This window comes from Camelus ferus, chromosome 15 (assembly GCF_009834535.1).
Source record: "Camelus ferus isolate YT-003-E chromosome 15, BCGSAC_Cfer_1.0, whole genome shotgun sequence".
NCBI lineage: Eukaryota > Metazoa > Chordata > Mammalia > Artiodactyla > Camelidae > Camelus > Camelus ferus.
Window position 1 is genome coordinate 6,068,355 of NC_045710.1, and position 25,617 is coordinate 6,093,971.

General features: G+C 45.0%; 1 protein-coding gene and 1 long non-coding RNA gene across 6 annotated transcripts in view; one reads left to right on the forward strand and one right to left on the reverse strand.

Annotated features, from left to right (window-relative positions):
- Window positions 1–6,240: 6,240 nt before the first annotated feature.
- Window positions 6,241–24,789, reverse strand: LOC116668881. Of its 5 annotated transcripts, none has more exons than XR_004326109.1 (4): window positions 24,664–24,789; window positions 24,365–24,568; window positions 14,727–14,840; window positions 6,241–11,847 (listed from the first exon to the last, which is right to left on the reverse strand). It is a non-coding gene; the product is annotated as an uncharacterized LOC116668881 (long non-coding RNA). The 5 variants fall into 5 exon arrangements; XR_004326110.1 differs by lacking the exon at window positions 24,365–24,568 and adding an exon at window positions 18,189–20,815 and having other exon boundaries at window positions 24,664–24,736; XR_004326107.1 differs by lacking the exon at window positions 24,365–24,568 and having other exon boundaries at window positions 24,664–24,773.
- Window positions 24,772–25,617, forward strand: part of TAF1B (TATA-box binding protein associated factor, RNA polymerase I subunit B) — a 52,280-nt gene continuing 51,434 nt past the window's right edge. The window contains exon 1 of the mRNA XM_032497006.1: window positions 24,772–24,886. Within this exon, the coding sequence (XP_032352897.1) occupies window positions 24,869–24,886 (18 nt within the window). The 5' untranslated portion in view covers window positions 24,772–24,868. The remainder of the gene's footprint in view (window positions 24,887–25,617) is intronic.

Consider the following 25,617-nt stretch of genomic DNA (forward strand, 5'->3'; position numbering starts at 1 on the left):
TCCCAGTGCCACAGCAGGCTGGCCCATGTGTTTATCACCTGTGGTTCCCCAGGCCCAGTAGAAAGACAGGGCTCAAACACAGAGGGCACAACAGCTGGTGAGAGTTTGTGGGCCACCTGGAAGCAGATGGAGCCAAGGTGACCGATTTAGCAGCACTGAAGTGACACCTAAGGGTCTGCAGAGCAGGACAGCAGTGTTAAGAGGCCAGTTCGCCCCGCAGAACTGCAGACTCTTGAAGCACTTAAAAGTCGACGCAATCACAGGGAGCCTGGCGTTGAAAAGACGGGAGCAATAGGAAGTCTTTATTCAGAGAGCTGGACCCCCGGTGGGTACCCCCCTCCACCCACTCCTGTCCCCCGAGGGCGAGGGCCGCAGGTTGAGTCTCTGGAGAAACTGAGCCTGAGAGGCCCAGGATTGGAGACAGGCGGGGAGAGGAAGAGGATGAAGGAGATTGGAAGCAGGTCAACATCCACAGAGCATCTGGGCGGCCCTGGGCCCCTCCCTCGACTTTCCTCCCTGTAGTGGACACTGTCCTGCTCCGCTGGATGCCCGGGTCCCGGATGCACAGTCATCACCTTACCCAGATGCACGCCTCCCACCCCCAGCCTCCAGCTTGGAAGTCCACTGCCCGCACCCCCTCCTTGTCCCTCTGCCCCCGAGACTCCATCTGCTCCTCTCCCTCCTCCAAAATCCCTTCCTTCCTCCCCGTCTTATTCACGAGGGCTGGCTCAGCCTCCTTTGGTGTTTTGGGGTAAGGCCGGGCCTGCTGAGTGACATGCCTGAGGAAGAGGTAGGAGGCCCCACCTCCGTGCTGCTCCCTGCACCACCGCACGCTCACCCGGTGTGGACCAAAGCTCTTCCTCCGCTCAGCCTAGCGTCCGGCACACTAATATAATCAGGTTTTCAAAGAACGCTTCTACTCATGTCTGACTACTAGAAAGTCAGTGGGTGCAACTGAAGAACTTTGGAGTCAGGACCAGATCCTCCCCACTGCTGGGTGGTCTCGGGCAGATCAATAACTTCTCTGCCTCCATTACACCCTCAACGGGGAAATGAGAATGCCTGCCTGCAGGGCTGTTCTGAAGATCAAAAATAATTTACATATGCTCAGTGCTTGCCGTCACCACGGAGAGGGCCCCTGACAGTGGCAGTGATTGTTATTACTGTCCTATTTCTCTTGCCATAAAGAGTGGCTACCATCCTAGAGCTGGCCTCTTGCTAGAATTTGCCCCCAGAAAAACCAGCCTTGGGGCTGGTGCACCAGGGGCAGCTCAACTTCAGACACAAGTGTCCCTATCATTGTCCCACGTTAAAGAGTTAAACATCAGCTCTTTGTTGGTGGGGTGACCTCGGGCAACTCTGGGAGCCCCTCTGGGCCTCAGTTTCCTCCCCAGGAACAATGGAGTCACACTAGTGATGAAGACTCAAGGGAGATCCTGGCCCAGGAATGCTGTATCCACACCAGACCAGCCTGACATCTATGCCAGGTTTTGTCTGCAGCAGTGCTGGCGGCGTGGTGGGCTGGCCCTCCAAGGATGCTGGCGTGGTAACTCCACACAGAGGAAAGATGCTCAACTAGGGAAGTTTCAGGCACCCGGACAAGGCGGCTGGGAGGCGTTGTGGGCACTGTAGCTGACACACAGCACTGGTTCCACAAGGACCCTCTGCTCTGCATCCCAAGATCCTCCCCCAGGCCAGGACCAAGGGGCCGAAATCGCCAAGAAGCCACAGGGTATAGCAGGCTGTCCTGCTCCACCACCTCCTGGCTGGCAGACATTGGGCAAGTCACTTAACCTCTCTGGGGAATGAAACAAGCGATTCCTGCCCGGCAATCCCGTAGAGAGGATTTCAAGAGTGTCTTGCACTAAGATACTCAGAAGTAGTAGTCAGTACTCCCTCACCCGACGGGGTCCCAGGGCTGGCTCGGGTGGGTGAGGGGCCCCAGGCAGGTGCTCACATTGGCAACAGGTGTCCTGGCTTCACCACCTCGAGAGGCAAGGGGGTGGATTGCAGGGCGGGGCCGTGGATGCCAGGTGATACTGGGCAGCGCTGGGGCTCATTCCCAAGTGCACACACACACACACACACACTAAGCCCGCCCGGCACGCGGACTGGGCAGGTCTCCTAGCCGCCGAGGTTCTCCCCTCTTCCCTGTGCTCTCTCCAACTCCCCATGGACTTAGAAGGCTCTCTGTAGAAAGACGAAAGTAGGGAGTGGAGTCATTTTCCTCCTGGACAGTTCACGAAACAATCCCAGCTCACTGGTTCCTCTCTTATAGAGCCCACACAGACCCTCAGGGTGTCAGGACAGGCAGGCTAGGAGAGTGGGGTCTTCCCAATCCAAGGTCCTGGGCCCTCAAGCTCGGGATGGGCAGTGGTTTGCGTGTCAAGGGTCAGCATATGGTGCAGTAAAAGCATGGGGCCACGAGGCGGCGCCCACACCCCTTCCTTGGGGCCAAGCGCTCAGACCACTTGAATTCAGCAAGGCGACTGGGGCTCCTGCTACCAGCTGGGGCCAGGGGACCACAGATGGCTTCTGCCAGAGGGGCATCCTGGGGTCTTTTCAGAATGCAGGGGCTCAGTGAGTCTAGGGATGGGGGAAGGCCCTTAAAGCAGAGGGAAAACCTGGAGGTTTGAAGACAGTTCCCAATTTGGCTGCACCAGAACCCAGATTGGTGAGAAAATTTCTAGTTTTATATCACAGTTCCCCAGTCGTCATGAATACCCTGTCCTTGTCACTTTGCACATCCCAATATTTTTTTCAGAGAATATTTGTAGGGTCTGTGGGCAAAGTTGGAGGGACAGGATCCTGGAGAAATGGGCCTTGAATACCAGGGTAAGTGGTTTAGGATTCAGAAGACTCCAGATCACTCTGGCTGCACGTGAGCAGAGGACAGAGGAGGCAGGAGGTGGGGTGACTAGGGAAGAAGTCATGTCCTGAACTAGGGCACTGGGACAGGAAGTGGGGCAGAGAGGGCAGAGAGGGACAGTTCCCAGGGATAGTGCCCGCTGTCCTGACACTTCTGCCCCATGATTTCACTCTCTGGCTCCACATCCTTCTCTAGATGGTCACCTGAGGGCACGTCCTCCCAAATCAACGCCCTCCATCACGTGTGGTCCCAGACTCTGTCTTCCTATACACCCCCTGCTTTCCAAGCTCTGATGAGCTCACGACCAGCCTGTGCCACTGGACTAGCAGGTGTGTGTATGTGCGCAACCCTTCCATTTCAATGTCTTAGTCCAAAGCGGGGACCAGGAGTGAAGTTCCAGGCAGACAGCAGGCCTGTATTTGGAGATGACCAAGTGTGGAAGGTAGAAACCTTCTGAAGTGCCTTAAACCATATCAGAGAAATGGGGCCCCTGGCGTAACCAGTCAAATCAGCTCCCTTTAACCCTAGGACTCTTCTCTGGTTCCCAAGACCATCTCCTGCTTAATTCACAGTGACAGTACATTGACCAGATGGCCCAGCATTAGTGTCCAGCTCTGCCCTGAGCCCCTTCCTGTAGCTGGAAGGTGGTTACAGTTTGAACCCAGAGCAAGGGGCAATTCGTGGCCCAGCAAGATGGAGTCGCTTGACAAGTCTGCATCGGAGCCAGCCCAGCTCTAAGCCTGATGAGATATATATATATATATATATTTTGCCTTTATGAGAGGAATTCTTATTGTTAATTATTTGCATAATAGTTTCAGAAAGAGGAGCAGATCAGCTCAGCCCAGGATGATTGGCAGTTGGCAGAATCTAGTGAGACAAGTGTGCTGATTGCTAAGGATTTAACAGGGAGGCTATTAATGCTTTGCCATTAACAATTCAAATATAATCGTGGTGCCATTTCAAAAATGGATAAATCCAGCTACATAAAACCTTTTAAAAAAAAGAGAGAAGAAACGTTTACATGGCAAAAAAAACACAATAGTATAAGCAAAATCAAAATGACATACTGAAGGAAAGTATTTGTCACTTATATATCAAAGATGAAAGACTAATATGATTAATATTTAAAGACCTGTTTAAAACTTGAGAGGAAAAGACCAAAATTCCAATAAAAAACTGGGCAAAAACCATGAATATACAATTCACACAAAAAGTGAAATAAATATGAGAATTCTGGGAACTGTCTTCAATCATACTTTCAAACCTCCAGGTTCTCCCTCTGCTTTGAGGATGCCCTTAGACATATGAAAAAATGTTTAACTTCACTCATAACAAGAAAAATACTAACTGTAGCTACACTGAAATACCGCTTTCATTCATCAGATTGGCAAAAATTCAAAAGCTTGACAACACACCATATGGAGAGTCTGTGGAGAAATTGGTGTTCTCAGATGCTGCTGGTGGAAATCAAAGTGGTAAAGTCCCATGGGGGTGATTTGACAATACCAAACAAAACTAGGCATGTATTTAACCCTTGCCCCAGCAATCCCATTTCTGGGAATTTATCCTGGAAACATAGTTTCAACATTATGAAAATACATATGCACATGGCCAATCATTGCAATGATGTTTGCAATGTTACTCTATGTAACAGAGTATGTTATATGTTACTCTATGTAACAGCAAAATAGAAGAAACTGCCTCAATGCCCAGAATCAGAGATTGCGTGAATTAGATGATGTACACCCATAAAATGGAGTACTAGGCAGCTGTAAAAAAGAATGAGAAAGAACTCTAAAAGTTGTTATGGAACGAGCTCCAGAATCTACTGTTAAGCAGGAAAAAATAGGCTGTATACATGGTATGTTATCTTTTGTGTAAAAAGAGAAATAAGAAAATACACACAAATCTGTGTACTTTTACAAAAAAGATACACAAGAAAGGAACTGGACACTAACGAAACTGATTACCCACAGGGGTGGGTAGGACTGGAGTGAAAGGGAAAGGAAAGAGAATGATATTTCTCTGAATATACCTTTTTGCAGTTTTCACAAACTTTTGGAACTTTGTTAACGTATTGCATATTCAGAAAATAAAATTCAATCAGTATAAATTGGGAGGTCACCACCCCTAAAGCTGAATAAAGCCAAAACAAATAAGCTGAACTATATATCAGATGGATAACATAATCATACAAGAAAAAAGGGGGGGGGAGAAATAATCAAGATAATTTTAAATGCAGTTCTTTGACTTTATACCGTTCATAGAAACACAAAAAGAACTGCAAAAAATCCTTAACTTTACTTAATAATTTTGTGGTCAGTAGAGATATGAATGTAACAATTCTGAAACAATTTTTGTGCATCATAAGACTGAGAAATGAGTAAATACACTGATATTATTAGGAGACAGAGTTTTCACGTGGGAGAAAGGAGACCTAAATAAGGAAGGGAGAAAGGTGAGTGTGTCCGTTTCCCGAGGCTACTGTAACAAAACACCACAAACTGGTGACTTAAACAGAAATGTATAGTCTCACAGTTCTGGAGGCTGGGATTCCAAGACCGAGGAGTCGGCAGGGTTGGTTGCTTCTGAGGCTGTGAGGGAGCGGGCTTCTCCCCTAGCTTCTGGTGGCTTGCTAGCGATTTTGGCATCTCCTGGCTTGTAGAAGCATTACCCTCACTTCTGTCTCCATCTTCACATCCTCCCTGTGTGTGCCTGTGTCTAAACTTCCCCCTTTTACAAGCGTGCCAGTCGTATTGGATTAGCGCCCACCTTAATGACTTCATAATTTGATCATCTGCAAAGACCCTCTTTCCAAATAATGTCACATTCACAGGCACTGAGGGGTTAGGACTTCCACATCTTTAGGGGGCACCCAGTTCAACCCATGACAGGAATGAAAACCCTTGTAGTGCTGAATTGGGATGAGGGGTATCAGCATGAACTCATGCTTTTAAAAAATCAATTTCCAAACTCAGCTTCTAAGTCACTGCAGCAGCAATGAGCACAGTCAATGTCCAGGTCTTGGTTCTAAACGCTGTTCTCCACTAAAAGGGACAGGACTCCTTGGATAAATGGGTGATTCTAGGGCAGGGAAGGGAAAAGCACAAGATGAGCCTGGATCTTTTTGCTATGCCTGGAAGTAAGGAAGGACATGCTACAGGAATGGTGGGGACATATCAAAAGGACATTGAGCAAGTCCACTGGAAGAGGGTGTCCCTGGCCAAATTTAGGACAATTTGAGCACCAAAAAAAATGATGACAGTAATGGACTATATAACATATTGAATCAGAAGGAATGCAGGAGTTTACACTGATTCTAAAAATGAAACAAATATACAAATAAATTTAGGGAGATGGGAAAGCTCTTCTTTTTAAAAATCTTTTTTAATTGAAAAAGCTTTTCTTTAGAAAATAAGCGTTTGTTAGAAAACAAACCTTTTGCAACCATCACTGAATAGCTGATTCAAACAAGAATGCTCAAACCACAGAGTGAAAGACTGTTGGGCAACCAGATAGTGACAGTCTCAAAATATCTCCCCAGAGATTATTTAGTAATCTTTTTGTAAATTTAATAATCTTTGTAAAAAAAGAAAAGAAAGATCTCTTCACGGGGAGAAATACAGTGGAGAAATCCGGAGGGCACCGCCTTCACCAAGTGATCGAAGTAAACACCAACAGTGATGAAACACTGACATCACGCGCCTCCTGGTGTAACGCGCTGAGAACACCTGCCCCATTCCTGCCAAAATTGCAACATCCAAATCAAATCTTGAGGAAACAATCCAAAAGATGCAAACTGAAGGATGGTCTCAAAGCAATGGGTTTGGATTCTTTAAATATGTCAGTGTCGTGAAAGACAAAGAAAGGCTGAGAAATTTTTCCAGGTTAAAAAGATGAGATTTTTTTTTTTTACAGGAGCTTATAAATGTATCCTAAAATTTACAAAGAAGTAAAAAAGATCCTTGACTAGGTAAGCCAACTTTGAAAAAAGGAAAACAAAGAGGGGGGATTTACCCTACCAGAAGGTAAGACTACAACAAAGCCATTTTAATAAAAATGACCCTAACACTGACCAGTGGACCAATGCAGTATAACAGAGCACTCAGACAGACCCTGGTATTTTTGGCAACTTAATATTAGATAATTTGGCATCACTAATCAGTAGGGAAAAGATAGTTTTTTTTTTAAGGTAAATAGTATTGGGAAATTTGACCCACTGTAAGGAAAAAAATATAACAGTTCCTTAAGTAACATCACATAATCTATTCCAAAGATACACTGATAGTTTTACAAAAGAGACATTCCAAAGGCAAGCAAACATATTCGGTTAAACTTATCAGTAATCAGAGAACAGGAAACCAGAACAACAGAGAGTTAACAAGTGGGAGGAGGTACAGATAAACAAGACTGGTCACGAACTGGCACTGCTGCAGCTGGGCGATGAATGTATCAGTTGCTACATCATTCTGCCGACTTTTAAAAGCACGAACATTTTTATAATAAAAAATTTTCTCTTTAGTACTGAGTATTTTTAAAAGTGATAAACAAAATGAGATTTTTCCCTCAGATGAATTAAATGCATCATACACAAAACCACATCTTTTACAGGAGTATAAACAGAGCAATACGCGCCTAACACGTTAGAGGAGTCGTCATCGGCAGGGGAGGGAGGAGTGGGAGTAGGGAATAGGGACAAAGGGAATTAATTCGTTATTTAAATAAAGCCAGAGAGGGACTGCGGAGGACATCTGGTGCCGTCCTCTGCATCTGAGGTCCAAGGAAAGAGAAAAACTGGAAGACGGAGAAGCACAAGGATACACACAAAAATTATTGTGATTCCACTGCCCAGGAAGAAGCATCGCGAACATTTCAGTGTTTCTTTCAAGTATTTTTTTCCTCTACCTATAGAAAATTATCCTTTCCTTTTCACTCATTCTCAGGCTTCGGAGACACATAGAAATGGGTTTAAATTCTGGATTAAGCATTTTATGAATGGTATTATTTGGGGCAAGTCGTTTTCTCTTGTCTGACTTTTAGTTTTCTCATTCTGAAAAGATCACAACCAGCCTCTGAAGGTTGTGTGGTGATGGAATGAAACAATCAATGTGAAAAAGCATCTAACATGCCAATCTTAGTTGCCTCTCCACTTTGAGGTTCCCTGGTGTGGTTCCCGCTGGTACTTCGCACAGCGCAGTGCAGAGGCAGCGATGAATATTCCTCAAACTAAACAGAATTAAACTGTGAGAGAGCCAGAGCGCATGTGTGGTTTTTCATCTCAAAGCATCTCCCTTCCATCTTCCCCGCAGGGAAAAGGAATTCTCTCTTTGGGGTCACCCAGTTCACATGGCAATGGTGAGAGACCCCAGAAATGGGTTTTCATCATCTGCAGTGTTTTCCGGGAAACAGTTCAAAGATGCAGAAATACTACAAGAAATACTGGAAAAGGCTTCCTGGCTGCAAGAAACCAGGATGTTCACTCTCGGGGGGGGCCCAAAGTCTGCAGGGAGGCTTCCTGCTTTCAGAGTCCAGTGTACGTGAAACACCTTGGGAGCCACCACACATGGGGATGCGCTGTTTTCCCAGAGCACCAGCGGGTGGCTGGGGGTCTCCCAGGTGACTCCGGCGCAGCAGGGCCAAGGTGTCCTGGGAGTGCTTTCCGTTCTCGTGTTTGGCATTTGTTGTTAGGAGAAATCATGTGCCCTGCTGGCATTTGTGAATCTGGCTCTTTTAGAAGTTCCTAGAATGCCGGTTTCGTGGGTCTCAAGGGCCTGCTTGACCCCTGGTCACTCTGGACACTTGTTCCTCCTGACCATCAGGCCTCTAGTATTACTTCAGAAACAGAGCAGGGAGTTTCAGTTTTGTTTTTCACACAGGGTTTGGTCTCAGGGGGACACACCACCACAGAAGGAGCACAGGGTCTCAACATGCGGGGCCCCCAGCAGGTATCCAGGGCCTTTCCTCTTCACAGACCAGGAAGCCGAGTCCGGAGGGGTCAAGGGACTTGTCCAAGGTCATGCAGAGGACAGTCAGTTCATGCCACGTAGTTGTGGCTTTGGGTTAGGAGAGAAAAGGTGAGATCATGAGAGCAAACCTAAGCGGGCTCCTCTGGAACCCAAGCTAAAATCACAGATGAAGTCACAGAATCCGAATGCTGGCTTCCAGGAGAGAGCTGCCTGCTCCTGCGGGCACTGGGGGAGGTGGGGGTTAAGAGCTCAGACTCTACTCAGATGGCCCCAGGCTCCAGCCCCTACATGCACTTGCCCGCTGCGTGACTGCAGGGAAGTCACTCCACTTCCCTGTTTTGGTTTCCTCCTTAGTGAAGCCTGTCCCTCTGTCGAGTTGTTGTAAAGACTGAACAACTCAAGCCAAAAGTGGCTGCTCAACAGTAGGCGCAATGTGAGTGCACGGTAACTACGATAAATGCGGCCCACGGCACTGAGGGCAGAGGCTGGGGTGCAGGCCCTGTCTCCCCACGGGTGACCCTGTCTTGGGGGAAATCTCATAGCCTCTCCGACCCCCTCCCCACCCCACCCCACCCTTTATAGCCTCAGGGTAAGGATGCTTGTTCCAGGACAAGGCAATGGGTGTGGAAGCACTTTGCGGGGTGCTAAGCCTGGGCCAGGGCCCAATACAATGGTCACTATTAGGAAAGATCTGGTCCAACTCCATCAAGTCAAGGAGGAGGCCCCCACGCGCCACCCCAAAATATGCGACTCTGGCACGTTGACTATTCTGAGCTAAAGGTACTTGAAAAACAGCAGGTGCAAGAACACCCTGACTTTCTTTTTCTTAAAAATAATGAAATTTCCATGTGAAAGATGCCTTCCCTACACCGGAAAGAAAGTCACATTCTTATCAGCAAGGATGGAAGCTGAGACTAGAGAGTTCTGTACCTGAAAATAACTCTTATCTTCCTTTAATGTCCCCATGTAGTTTAGTTCTTTTTCCACAATTGCCTCTCTCTGCTTTACCTGGTAAAAAAGCACAAAGGCTTTGCCACTTCTCTGAGTCTTTATTTCTCATGGGCTCCCATGTCACATAAAACTTCTGTTGGAAAAATCTGTATGCTTTTCTCCTGTTGATCTGTCTTATGTCAATTTAATTCTCAGGTCCAGCTGAAACACCCAAAGAGGGTGAGGAAAATCTTGCCTCCCACACAAAAGCAGAGCCTCAGAAGGTCCTGGGTCTACTTTCCACGGAGCCTCCATCTGACTGGTGTTTATCTGCCTCCCCGTCTGTCTCTGAATTTAGTCTAAGTCAATTCAAGCCCTAAGTCAACCCATCCTTCCATATGAACCCCCACCCACTGAGGTTCCATCAGAGCTTCAGCACAACTGGGTCACTTGGGCCTGGGGACAAGGCAGAAGCCCTGGCTAGGATGTGATAGCTCAGGTCACACAGCGGGGTCCCCACGGCCAGGCACGAGCTGGAGCACTGGGAGGCTAAGCTGGTGGGGGTGCTAACATTTGAGAACTTCGGAGCTGGAAGCAGGCTGGTCCAGTGTGCTCATGTTGTTGATGGAGAAACTGAGGCCCAGAGCAAAGAAAGAACTTCCCCAGGGACACATGGCCCTGGTGGCAACGCTGGGACTGGAAGTGTGGTTTGCAGTCCTGCACTCTTTCTCTTACATCTTGCCCTCAGAATGCAAATTCTAATAAGTACAGAGTTCGATCTGGACGTGCTCATTCTGAGCTAACAAATGCCTACCCCTCTGTAATATTCTTGGGTGGGGTCTTGAATGCGGTTCAAGGAGTTAATTCCTGGGGTTATGTATCTTAACCCCAGAACCTCCTAACTTTGGTGGTTTAAAGAGATTATATTACACATATCTATTATTTGTGTATTAACTCTTGGTACATTGCTTTATGGTTTACAAAGTACTGTTTCTCTACATGATCTTACAACTCTCTCAACAACCCCATGAGGTAGGTATTACGGTTTCCATCTTGGGGACCCGACGACTTAGAGGAAGTTAATCACTCCTAGCCAGTGGTGATCGACACCCAGGGGCCTCTCTCCCACACCAGCGAGGCCTCGAGAGCCCAGACTCATTTGCCATCAGCCAGATGGATGTGCATCCTGGAGGAGCAGACACACTGACTACAAAGATGTGTTTGTCCTCAAACTGTTTTAAAATATCTTGAGTCAGCATTTTAGAATCCAGCAACTTTTTAAAAAGTGAGGATTTCTGTCTTTTAAACACAAGCAAACCTGGAAGCTCTGGCAACACTGGATCCCCCCCAGGCTTCTGTCCTTCTGTTTATCAGAGCTGCTTTCTCTGGTCCGTCTGCTTGGCCTGGTGCTGGTCATCGTGATGCTGCGTCTACGTAGAACCGAGATGAGCCAATGTTTGTAAAGCACTTCAGAGCTGACAGAGCCCCTGATCCAGACAGGTGGTTGGGTCTTTCTCAGTCTGGAAAGAACCCCTTCTGGAGGCACTAGTTGCGTCTCAAGGAAAGAGCCGTGCTGATTTGTGCACAGTTGCATTCGCAGACACTGACAGAGGACCAGCTGTGGCCAGGCTCTGTTTGTGCTGAGAGGTGTGGAGCTGAGTGAGAGCTCCTGCTGCCTTAGAGCAATCTTAGCCAAACCAAATAACGGCCACGATGCTCTAGTTCCAGCGCTAATGAGTTGTCAATGACTACACGGGCCCTTGGCGAGATGTCTCCCCTCTTGGGGCTTCAGTACCCACTCCGAGCAACCAGGGGCTTGACCGGACGGCTCGGGGGCTGCCCCTTTGTTTCTCCCGAGGTCCATCCAGTTGACAAAGGCCGTGGCTGGGCCAACCCACAGGCTGGCTCTGTTCTGGGTCATCTCGTCTGAAGAGGTGGACAATGAATGAACTCTGCCCAGGGCTCCAGAGCCATCTTCAGGGTATGTGTTGCTCTGGCCTGTAATTTCTTATTTTTAATAACACTAAAGAGCACCCCTGGGCCTACTGATTGCTGGATGGCTTATTCAGGCCACAAGTCCTGGGAACAGCAAAGGAAAATCAAAACGATGAAAATCATAGGCTCTCTGGAGCACAGGCCTTTACTAAATCCCAATCTACCGGTAACATTTCTGGAAACAAAAGGGATTTTTGCTCTGTTTTGGAACTGCTGGAAGATTTAAATCAACAGCCGTTTTTCGAGTGTCACCTGCAGCAGATGGTTCGGGTGACTGAGCTTCAGTTTCGCAGGAGAATCAGACACAGCATATGTCTCAACAGCACTTTACAGTTTACAGAGCATAGTCATGTGGTCCCAGTTAACCCTTACTACAGCCCTGGGAGGAATCAGACCCTCAGAGAGGGGAGGCCATTTGCCAAACATAGGCCAGCGAGAGGAGAGGCCAGGATTAACCCCAGATCTTCTGTGTACAGATTCAGGGTTCTTCCTACTATATTATGCAACACAGAGATACAGTTAAATTGTTAAGAGACACAGGCTGGAGAGTTTAAAAAGTATTATTATTATATCTTGCGAAAGACTCCTGGAGATGTTAGCATTTGATATAGGTCTTAAAATGGCTATGAATTTTTTTCCTTTTTTTACTATCTTTATAGGTCACTGTAGACGATCTGGAAAGTATAATAAAATGCAACAAACAAAAGATTTATAATCCTAATACAGAGATGCTGCCTCTGTAAATTATTTACATGGTTTCTTTCAGTTTTTCCTTCACATTTTTTAAACTAGTTGAAATCATACTCTCTACATAGTTTTGAATTTTTTTCCTTTAATTTACATTTTCTCACATCCATTTTGAATGGGTTGAATTCCAGTAGGAAGTGATGGTGTGTGATTAGGAAATTCTGAACGAAGAACAGAGCTGGAGAAAAGGTGTGGGGACAGGGAATTGAAGGGCGTAGTCAGGAAATGGTGAGTAATTCTTTGAGGCTAAACTTGTAACTCTATGATGAGCTGAGGTTTAGCAAGAAGTCTAGAAAGACCTTTAATGTCAGATGGTAGAGAGCTTCAAAGGATGCTAAGGAATTCGTAGTTTATTCTATTCTCATTAAAGAACAATACACTTTTACACTCTACAGATTTAGAAAAATACAAATGAGAACAAACATTTAGAAATAATTCACAATCAAAGTGCACATGGGATAATTGCTATTGATATTTTGATACATGTATAATTTTACAATTTTTTTTCTGTACACATATTTCTTCTTTTTTTACCCAAACAGGGACATAAAACACAGATTCTTTTCTAATCTGATTATAATTCCATTAAATGTGGTCTTTCTTGGTCATTAAGAATTCTTTTGCAATAATGGTTTTTAAACATTTTATGCACCAGAACTCTGTCTTTAAACAAAATCCTATCAGGAACCTCAAAAGCCAAAAGGGATAGAGACAGAGCTACTGTGATCCGAACATGAGTGGGGGCCCTGACGCCTGCCTGACCCTGGAAGACACCCTGACCCCATTCTGAAAACCGCAGTTGTATTTTTATGGTAAGAGCATCGCATCATTGAGCTGATCAGCCTGCTCAGCTGTTTCCAGATTTCCCCTTTGTAAACTGATCCCTCATTCTTTGAGCACATCCCATAATTATTTCCCAATGAAGGTTTTTGAATATGGGGTGTGGCATAATCAGAGCTATTAGTGTGAATGCCAAATACAGTAAAACTTTACTTAACTGGAATTCAGCTAACCACAACCTGTGATTAACCAATTTTCTTTGGCTCAACTTTGGGGAACATAAAGGAAACTCTCTTCCTCCTTCCCTCTTTTTTCTTTCTCTCTCAAACACATACATGCACACACGCACACACGCACACACACGCACAGAATTACGAAACGGGTACGTTTAGCAAATATCTACAATAACTGTACTCTGAAAATGACAACACATTACTGAGAGAAGTTAAAGATGAGTTCAAATGGTGAGATATACCATGCTTATGGACTGGAAGATTCAGTATTGTTAGAATGCCATTCCTCCCCCAGATTAATCTGTAGATTCAACACAATGACATTCAAAATGTTAGCAGGGTTATTCTGAAAAAGTTAGTAAGCAAATTTTAAAATTTATGTGGAAATGAAAAGCATATAGAATAGCCAAAACAACACGGAAAAAGAGCAAAGCTGGAGGCCTTACCCAATCTAGTTTCAAGACCTATTATAAAGCTAACACTAATCAAGATAGAATGATATTCAAGCAAAGGTTGACATACAGACCATTGGAACAGAATAGAAAGTCCAGAAATACATCCACATATACATACGGTCAATTGATTTTCTAGCAAAGGTGCCAAGACAATTAAATGGAGGGAAAGATAATCTATTCACAAAAGGTGCTTGGAATAATTGCTTGGCTATCGGTATGAAAATGAGCTAAAATTATAAGCCTTCTTTTGAAAAAAATAGGAGAAAAATTTTTAGTGATCTTGGGTTAGGCAAAGATTTTAAAAATAGGACACACAAAATTTAAAAATCAATAACTTGGACTTCATCAAAATTAAAAATGTCTGCTCCTTGAAAGCACAATTAGGAAAAAGAGAAAAAGGCAAGGCACAGACTGAGAGACTATGTCTGTAAAACATACATTAAGTAAAGGACTTGTGTCCACAATATAGAAAGAATTCTCAACAATGATACAAGACAATTAAAACTGGGCAAAAGATTTGAACAGACATGTTATTAAAAAAAAAAAAAAACAGATGCCAAATAAGCACATGAAAAAATGTTCAACATCATTAGCCATTAAGGAAATGCAAATTTAAACCAAATGTAGATACCACTACATATCCACTGTAGTGGATAGAATTTAAAAGACTGACAATACCATGCCATGTGTTGGCTAGAATGTGGAACAACGGTTCAGTGTTTATTTACAAAGTTAAATGTTCACTTACCACATGATTCGGAAATTCCACTCTTGGGTATTTTTCAAGTGAAGTGAAAATATACATCTACATCAAGATCCGTACATGAATATTTACAGCAGCTTTGTTCAGAGTAGCCAAAAACTGGAAACAATCCAGAAGTCCATTGATTAGTAAATGGATGAAGAAAAATCTATAGTAAATGGAATACTACTCAGCAGTTAGTAGGTATAAACTATTTGTATATGCAACAATATGATAAATCAAAGTCAGATACAAAAGACTACATACTGTATACCTTTATATGAAGTTCTAGAAAAGTTCTAGGAAAGGCACATCTAAAATGATCATAGCAGATCACCCGTTGCCAGGGGTTCAGGGATCAGGATGGGGATTGACTACAATGTTCTAAATCATATTTTTGGTAGTGGTTGCACTATTAAATACACATGTCAAAATTCATCACGTGCACTTAAAATTGGTGAATTTCATAGCAAATAAATTATACCTCTACTGGCATTTGGATTCATCTTTGATTACTTTTTTTTGTCATTCTTCTAGCCACTTAACGGTTCACATTTAATGGTTCAGATTTGCAATGTCTGCTAGAGTCAAGAATAGAGTCTGTGTTCCTGTTTGTTATTTTGCTTGTTTTTTTTTGGTTTGGTTTTTTTTTTTTTTTTTTTTTGAGAGAAAAAAAGAAGTGAGAACATCTTTCATTCACCATCTTAAGCTTAGAAGTCTTATAGACGATATTAAAAGCCATGGACTGGAGCCATCCCCATTTCTTAATGTATTAACTTACGTTTTGAGACCTGACTACTGAGTCCCCATGGTGATAAGTAAGAACTCAGATCTCCCTCACTGCCCCCCCAACCCCCACATAGTTATAGTCAGGACATACTTTATTAAGACTGTGCAAATGCCATTCACTAGAGAACCACTCGAACACTTCGTCCACACCAACCATCTTACTTACTCAGTCCTTCACTTTTACTGGAGTTACTCATTTTCCCATGTGCCCGATTTTCTGCATATATACCGTTAATTTTTCCTAACTCTCAATAAAGCCTGCTTCAATTCTATTAATAATGTTTTCCATAGTCTCAAATATATCATCTCCATCTTATTCCTAGAGATCCTCTTCTCAGAGCCTTCCTTCCACGCTCTCCAGTTTAAACTGGATACTGAACAGACATCACCAGGAAATTAGCATGCATCATCACTGTGGGGATTCATGTTGCTTCTTGCGCTTTGGGTCCCTTGCTTCCTGGATTCCGTGTGTTCCTTTCTTGGTTTACACCCTTGTTCTATTGGATCACCACCACCCGTTCACTGAAGGCACAAGGGAAGTAAACTATTTTCATTCTTGCATGTAGAAAATATCTTATTCTACCCTCATCTGGTGAACAGTTTGGCTGAATATAGAAGCATAGGGTGCACATTAGAATGTTGAAGGCATTGGTCCATTGTCCACTAGATTCCAAAGTGTTGTTGAGAGGTCCATCAATTCTGATTCTCTCTAGAAGTTTATAGTATCTTCTCCATATCCCTGATACTAAAAAAGTTCACAGTGGTGTACCTGACCCTGGGTCTTTTTCACATCCCTTGAACTAGCTCTGTTGAGTTGGAAAGTCGGGTTTAGTTCTGAGAAATGTCTCTGTGTTATTTCCTTGATAATTCTGTCCCCTTGGCTCTCTTTCTGGCATTTCTAGTAATTGACTTTCAATCTCTGAGATTTATCCTCTTGTTTTATCTTTTCTCTGCGATTTCCCATCTTTTTGTCTTTTTGTTCTATCTTCTGGAAATATCTCTGAATTTATCTTTTATAATAAATTTTTATTTTGACTCATGTATGTAACTTTCCAGAGGTTTCTTTGTTTGGGGGATTTTTTTTTTTTAAGGCTTCTGGTTCTTCTTTCGTAGATACAATATCGTCCGTCCTCTTTTTCAAGAGATTTGTCAGCTTGAAGTTGTCTTTAATTTCTGCCAATTCTCTTTTCCATTTGTTTGTTTGGTTTTCTGCCATTAAAGTTAGAAGCTTTGTTCCTGTCTGCAGGTGCTTAGCCATCGGCTCTCACTAGAAACCTAGAAAGCTCTTTGCACAGAAATCAGACTTTGGTCCTAGGGCTTCAGTCTACTGGGACAAAACTTCCAGCTAGCTCATTGTAAAGAATCCCAAATGGTCTCTGGGTTTTACTCTGAGAAGACTGTTATCTCCTGCCTGGGGAGATGTAAAACTTGCTACTGGCATTCTGGAAAGGGGGAGGGGCAGTATTCAGATTTTCACTTAATTTCCCTGTTTCTAGACTGCTTCCTCCTATCTCACCTGCCCACTCTCAAATCCTCTTCAATTACCATTGCCTCTTCTCCCTTTTCCATGGTCCTCATGGACTTAACCCTTTCATTGTTATTTTAGTGGGGGTTGGGGACGAAAAAAAAGAAAGAATGCATTATTCAATCTGACCTGTGCTGTCAGTGATAAGGAGACACGAGCTTCAGAGAAGGTTTGCTTTCTCTGCAGTACCCAACGACTCCCGGAGTCACTGCTTCTGTCTGGGGTCTCAATTTCCTTATCTATAAAATGGGAGACTAGTACTGGATGACATTTTTAAATGCTTCCTATTCTGAAATTGTGTGTTTCAAGAAACCAGAACCTGATCTCCATGCTATTTTATTTATTTGTCCTATTTTTGGTGCTCCTAAGATGTCCCACCAATCTCCTTTTAAGATCTTTTCTTCCCTTCTTCTGAGTCAACGGCCATAGGCAGGTCTGTCTTCGTGGGTGCACAGCCGGCCATATGGGACCCTGTACTTAGAAGGGCCTGGGCTCCGTTTAATGCTCTGACATCACCGTCTTGAAATTCTTATTAATTTTTTTAACTTATTTTTTTATTCAAGTATAGTCAGTTTATAATGTATCAATTTCTGGTGTACAGAATAATGTTTCAGTCATATACATACATACATATATTCCTTTTCATATTCTTTTTCATTATAGGTTACTGCAAGATATTAAATATAGTTCCCTGTAATTTTTGATCCACAGGCACCACATTTCCATTTTGTGCTGGGTCCCACCAATTACATCACCACTACTGGCCATGGATGGTCACAAGCCAGGACTCATCTTTCAAGTACTTTAAGGCCCACAGCCAGAGCTACAACTCTTGCGCTCTGTAAACTCTGCTTCTGGAAGGGAGGGAGGAGCAAGACATATTTGCCCCAAGATTAGAAATGCAGAAACCAGCCCCCAACAGGTTCTGCAACTTGCCTGAGATCTTATCACTCACGAGTTTGGGAAACTCCTGAGTTATTTAAGCCACACTCTGGGTACCTCACATGCATCTTAGAAGGTTGTTTTGCTTCTGTTAAATTGGGGCTGTGCCTTCTGGCTGTTGATGTCCTTTGACAAGGCAACTTTGCATCCAGAGGACTTCATTCATCCATCCACTCACTCAATCACTAAGAAAACCTTTATGAAGCACCTACTCTGTTAGCAGGAAGAGTGGGCTCTTTGAAGCAGGAAGAAACGAGTTAAGATGTCCCACTCTGGCTCTTGTTGGCCACGGGACCTGATTTGACCTCCGGAGCCTCAATATCCCTTCCCATTTGATGAGAAGAGAGTGATCACCTCCCAGCTCACTGATGACTGGTGGCCTGGTACAGCGCCCCACATGCTCTGTGCCCAGCGAGCATCCATTCCTTTACTCTTCTCCCCAGCGCTGTGCAAACCACAGGGGGTCTCAGCCTCAGCTGAGGACAGATCAGGCTCGGAGCACTCAGAAGCTCTGTTCATCGGGGATACACTTGACTCTCTCTCCCTCCAGCAGAAATGTTGATGGGATCCCAGGGAGAAAGGAGGCTCGTGCATATGATAGGTGTCAAGGATGGTGTTTGGTCCCTGGACTACCCCTGTGCTTTGTCATTAACCTTTAATAGGTTCCCAGGAAGCTCTGAAGATAATAATATGTCTCCCCTCCCTTTCAACTGATGATCTTGATGTGATGTACTTGTGTCTGTAATGCAATCTGGAGGCTCTCACAAGGAGCCAAGACTTGTTCTTATCTTAAAAAAAAAAAAAATCTATTTATGAAAATTAAACCCACAGAGAGGCGTGGCACAGGAATGTGTCCTTAGAAATGCCTCCTCTACAAGCCATGCCTGTTTTGTGAGATGAATGGATGGGTAGGGGGGTGATATAGTAAATTAAGCCTCATGACAATTTGATGATTTATGGCATTTTTGTCTCATGTTCCAGTTTACAAAGTTTTGACAAAGCCTTTGCACGGGATCCATTATCTCGTTTGTGCCTCACCTTCTCAGGTGTCTCGGTAAAGTTACCATCTCCAAACTGCAGGTGAGAAAACAGGACTCAGAGAAGCGATTTGTCCTGATTACACAGCTAGCAGATAAGTTTCAGGGCCAGGATTCAAATTTACTCTCCTGATTGCAGAGTCTTTGCTCTGTTGCCTCCTTGAAATAGTATTTGACTATTTCCACACTCAGCAGAACCTCTTAACTAAAGGTTAGCTGAGTTGCCCTGGGTTCCAAGCCCTGGGATGCTGGCAGTACCAGGGGGTCGGGAGGAGGCAGTGGAACTAGCTCCCGTGTGACCACACCCTGCGGACCAGTGCCTTGGCCTGGCTGAGTGGGGGCCACATTCCTGGAATTTTTATGGCCTGGTCAGGTGAGAATTATGCATCCCCTCAGGGCAGCCTCATCAGGGGCAAGATCTGTCCGTGTCACACACTCAAGGACTTCACTCCTGTAACTCCCCTCCCCCCTCAATCAATATTTCATTTCCAATAGCATACAAACATGCTGCAGTCATGGGCAATTTTACCCGCTCCGGACCCTCCTGCTCTTTCTCACAGGCCTCGTCTCTACTGACAGTCTGCCCTTTCCCTCCAGCTCTGCCTTGAACCCACTCCAATTGAGCTGTCATTCCTAACACGTTACTGAAATCGTCTTGTCAATGCCGTGTATCTTGCTAAACCCTATGCTAAGCTCACTCAACTGTCATTGAACGTTTCTCCCTTCTTAACCTTTCTTCACGTGGCTCTGGTCACCACACTCTGCCAGCCTCCTCCTGCCACATTAGCTGCTCCTTCTCTGCCACCTTCACTAGACTGTCCTGCTCTTCCTGACTTCAAAATGTCACAGTGCCTGCAGCTCAGCCTTGGGCTGTTTCCTCCCGTTTACTGACTACTCTCCCAGGTGTTTGCATTTAGTCCCAGGGCTTTAAACCTCATTTTTACACTATGACTCCCAAGTCCACATCTCCAAGAAGAACATCTCTGAATTCCAGATTCATTTATCCATCTTCCTGTTGAATATCTCCCCTTGTATTTCTAATAGACATATCAAACTTAACATGTCCCAAATCTTGATTTTTTTCACTCCAAATCTGCTCATAACCATCTCGGCTCCACCACTCGCCACCCTATGTCATCCTTGAACTCTGTTTCTCACAATTACACCCAATCCACTGTTGGCTCCACCTTCAATGAAGTATATCTATTTCCTGTTGCCAACTTGTGTGTTCTAGTCCAAGTACTGCCATCTTTGAGGGGGATTCCTGTAACAGCCTCCTGTGGACAAACAATGCCTCCTGCCATAACAGTAACCAAAAGATGCTGCGGCCATCAAGCCATCAGCCACCACAGCCACCCCCTCCCCGACAGTGCACCCTGAGGGGATTCAGGATGGAGAAAATAGGATACTGGCTCTAGGTAGTCAAGGTATGTAGCAAAGGAGTGATTTCAATGAGCCCAGACTCTTGCCCCTTCCCATATATAGGAAGGTGCTAAATTCTTTAACTTGAGATTCTGGTTTTTCTTTAATTAACAGTAATCTTATGATGTTTTGACTACTGGTTTTTTTTTCCAGTTGTTTGTTTGTTTGCAAAATCTATATATCCTGTCTCCCCTTTTACCTTTTTGGAACAGTCCCTCAGAGTTATCTGAGCTGGGTCTCCTGGGCTTAAGTCCCCAGTATGTCCACCGAATAAATCATGATTCTAACTTTAGGTTGTGCTTTTTTTTTTCAGTTGACACTTCCAATTAGCCATCTTCATTTCACCCATATGCTCTGTGGTCTGTTCCCCATACACCAGCCTGAATGACAGTTTAAAGAGTAAATTAGACCACGTTACTCCTCTGTTCAAAATCCTTCAATGACTTCTCAACACATTTAGAATTAAATTGAAATGTGCAACTGTGGCATCGAAGGAATATTCAAAATACCCATATTGAACAACTAGTAGGGGAATATATATTTACGTGTAAGTTTTTATGTAAATCAAAATTTAAAAATATATCCCCTTCTATGTTCTAAATAAATCTGTTTATCTTTATAATAAAACTGCATACAGATGATGTAAGTTGTAACACAGAGCATTCATCAAATCAGTCTAATAATTTCTAAGTCATTTGTGGGTTTCGTATGACCTTTTGTTGGATATGTTCTCAATAATTAAATAATGCCCCTATTGGAGCTATGATTTGCCAGTGAAATGCATCAAACTCTTCCAATAACTTCCCCATTAAACCAGTAGCCACTAGGTAACCTGTGGTCTCAAAATAGAGAATTTCTCTTAATAAAACAATATTGTTGGGGGGAGGGTAGAGCTCAGAGGTAGAGCACATGCCTAGCATGCAGGAGATCCTGGGTTCAATCCCCAGCACCGCCAATAAAAAAAAAAATCTAATTGCCTCTCCTCCCACCAAAAAAAAAAAAAGATCCCAAATTAAAAAACCCAAAACAATATTGTTTGTGGTATTTTTTCCCTCAGTTTCTGTTGAACTAAGAGCAATTATATTTAAACAATTATATTTTCTGACCCTTACAAAACATCTGAGGTTCTTAATAGTTAACATTTTATTACTGGCGGAGCCACAGAGGTCTATCTTGGGTGCCACATTTAATGAGGCTGAGCCCAATTCTTCCAGAAACGGGCATGGCCTGGCAGCCAAAACTGTTCTCCACCAGGCTACTCCGTTTTGACTCCTGGCTCAGTCGCTTACAGAAATTTAAAATCTTTGTTTCAGTTTTCTTGTCTGTAAAATGGGGCTGATGATGGTGACAATATTCAAACGAGTTAACAGGCCTAGATTGGTGCCTGGCTCACAAAAGGCTGGCTATGCATTCACGGGCTCTCACTCACTAAGACGACCAACACTGCTGATGCCCTTGACTGGAAGGCTTGTGATGGGTTTGTAACATATGCCCTTAGATGGAAATGAAATTCAGTAAGAACAGTGAGAAGGTGAAGCTGCACCCTGGAGTCCTGGGGCCCTTCCTTCCTCCACAGCCTTCCTCATGTTGTGGGAGTACCTGCTATTTCAACGGAGCTTCAAGTGCCTGACTAGCCTGTGTGTGGCCCCCATTTTTCCGCTCCCCGAGGCTCTCCCCAGCTCTCTCTGAGCCAAAATCCCATGAAGGCGGTTATTCCTGCACACAGGCCCGGGGTAAGTGGGCAGTGCAAAGCAGCCATCACTGGCTGGATGGTCTCCAGTTGGTCCACCCAGTGTCCCCTCACCCTTCCCTGGTAGGAGCCAATCACGGTGGCCAGGAGGTGGGACCCAAAGGGCATCTGGTGTAATGTGTGGAGTGGGCTGAATGGGCGTCTGGTCCAGTACTGGCCCTGTAGGTCCAGGAGACCTAGAGCAATCAGCAGTCAGGCCTTGCCCAGCATCTGACCCTGAGGCCAACGACTCTACCTCTCACCTATCACCCTCTGGCCACACAGGCTTCCTTTTGTTCTCCAAACACACCAAGCCCGGTTCTGCCTCGGGGCTTTGTCACTTTCCCTGGGATACAGTCCCCGAGACTCCTGCATGGTTCTCATTGCATTGCCATCTTGGCTGGCCTGGCCCTTCTTCAGAGTGGTCTCCCTGATGACCCTATAAAAATTATGCTCACTCACCCCTACCCCAGTCATGGTATATACCAATGAAGCTGTATATATTTTTTAAGCATCTATCTGCTCCCTAAAGTTATACTTATCAGTTTTCTATTATTCTGCCCATGATAAATATGGCTGAAATTACAGACAACGAATACTGTTGGAAGATACAGAAAATGCTAAAAATTTAGAAGAAACAAGTATTAAAATAAACCGCACAGGTTTTGCAATTTGAAGGTTTGCTATATACCTAGATAAAATATAGATGCTTCTAATGAGTCCCTGTTCATGGTAGTCAGTAGGTTGTTTCAGAAATGAAATGAGTAAAGAATTACTTTTGAGGAGTTGCTGGTAAGAAGATGCATATATATAGGGAAACATATATTCTCAACAGCAAATAATTTCTTTTATAAAAGCAATAGTTTTGGTAAAATTGTATCCACATAACCGTTGAAGGAGTGGCTGCTTTGACTAGAAAAATAAAAGAACTCGGAAATAAGGTTGCCTCCAGTGGCATGGGTAGAATCCACCCAAGGCCTCATTCACCAGCAGGAAGTAGCTGCAAAGGTAGAAGGCGGAAGCAAGCACGTGCTCAGGATGCCACAGGTGTAGTTACTTTTATAAACACAAGGCCTTTCAGATGTCCCAGGAATGTTGCCATAACCTGTAACGGGCTGAATATTCATCAAAGTCCTTTGTTCTATGTTGAAGTTTGTTGCATGTCTCACGGCAAAATACTCAAAAGGACTGTCAGAGGTACAGATGAGTTATATTTTTCTCTTTTTACACAAAAAGGCAAATACCAGATTTGGACACATGATGACCAGTGGCTGTCGGTAGTATATTGCCTGGCAAATATTTTTGAAATTATGAATGCACTTAATTTGTTCCTTCGGGGTAAACGGGATGTTTTAACCAAGTCAGCGGTTGAATGAGTCAGTGGGTTGAGTGGCCTTATCTTTATATTTATGGTCACAGATGTCCAGGGGGCCCCAGATGATGCCTGGCAATTTATTACATTTCTGGTTTAATTCCCCCGTTTCCAAGAGATATTACACCTCTGATCCCTCCTCAGACCTCGCCCAACCCTCCCCACTCCCACGTTCCGCTGATGACTTCCTTCCCATCTCACCAGAACAACCTGAAAAGCCTTTCCACCGCATTCCCACCAGTGCCCGAGTCTGCTCACACGTTCTCAAGTCACAGATGTGTGGTCTACGTGAGGCCAACCCCTCGGCTTGGGCTGCAGGTCCCGTCCCCTCTCCCCAGCTCAGGGAGAGCCCCCTGAAATCGGTCCCTCTTTTCTGCATCAACATATTTCTCTTTCTGAGATATGATAAGGCATGAGGCTCAGGACGAGGGCCTTGGTACTTATTGTTCCCTCTGCCTGGAATGATGTTCCCAACACGGCTCTTGCTCCCTTGCCTCGAAGTTCACCTTCTCAGTGAGACCATTTTGACCACGCCATTTAAAACTGAAACAACCTTATAGCTTTCATTCTCCTTTCCTGCTTTATTCTTCTCCTTGGCACTCACGCCCCTTTAACATATCACACATTTTACTTATTTTTAAAATCTCTCTCCACCAGAATATAATCTCCATGAAAGCAAAAACTTGTGTTTATTTTGCTCACTGCTGAATCGCCAGAATCTAAAACAGCGCCTGTTTAATAAGAAACGAACGTGCCCAATGAAGGGACAACAACAAAGTTAAATTTAGTGAGCATTCACTCTTCGAGGCTCAGTTAGAAGGGACTCACAGGAAATAGCCAATTTTCACAGAGGAGGAAACTGAGGCACAAAGATGCAGAAAAGGCGTGATTAGGAAGCCAGGTCTAACCCAGCAACGGTTCTTCCCTCCAGAGCCCGGCGCCTCTCCGGTGCTCCCATAGGCCAGAAAGGAGCTGGAGGGGAGAGTCTGGAGCGGCCTCCGCCGCCGCCCCCGCAGCCTGAGAGAGTGAGACCTGCCGGGCAAGAATGGCTGTCAGAACCGCTCAGAAAGACCGAATCCGCTTAGCAGGAGGCCCCGCCCACTTTCCCACTGCCGCGCATTAGTTACCACCACTAGGAAAAGGATGCTTCTAGGAGAGGGATGCAGGATTAGCGGAGCTTCATCCCGGAGAGAGCGGAAGCTTCCCGCGGCCGCAGGAGCCGGAAATCCAAAGTCAGGGTCTTGGTTTCCGCCCGGAGGGCCCTTCCCGCCGCTCCCGGAAGCTGCGCTCGCTGCCCGGGTAACGGGCCGCGGCGGCGGCAGAGGCGCCGTTATGGACCTGGAGGAGGCGGTGAGAGGGCCGCGCGGCCGTGTGGCGGGGAGGGAGGGCGGCGAGGCTGAGGAGAAGGGGCCGGAGGACGCCGGCTGGCCGTGGGGCGGCCACTGGCTGGAGGGGGCTGGGCGGAAAAGCTGGCCGTGGGGAAGGGGACGGGGCTGGCGGGTCCCGGGTGCGCGCGTTTTGGGGAAAGAGGTTGGAGTGTCTGGCTACGTGAGGCTGTGGGTGAAGGGAGGGTGGGGTGTTCGTCGATACGGGTGTGTTTCAGGAGGATGATGAAGCTGTGGGTTTTGTGGGGTAGCCATCCATATGGCTCATTCTCTCTCGACGGGACCACCCACAGGTTCCCTTTGATGCTGGAGGCTGGGCGAGGGAGACCGGGTTTGGAACCAGAATGCCCGGTAGTCACCCCCGAATCTCTCTGGGAATCCACGCCACGCCACGGTGCAGGGATTCCAGATTCGGATTATGATACTCCAGGGTTATGATAGTTATCAACACGGGGTCATGAAAACTTGACCAGCTTGTGGAAATAAATTTGTCTTGCATTTTGACACACTGCATAAAATGCCAGTCTTTGATGGTATTAAAGGAATGTTTGGTAATTAGATCAACGATAATAAGATTTTCAAACACCAAAGAGTTGGGAATCGGTAATTTATGCCAGTCTATGTATGTACAGAAGCATTATGGTGATAGAAAGCCTTACGCACTGTAGATGCTCAATAACTGTTTATTGAATGATG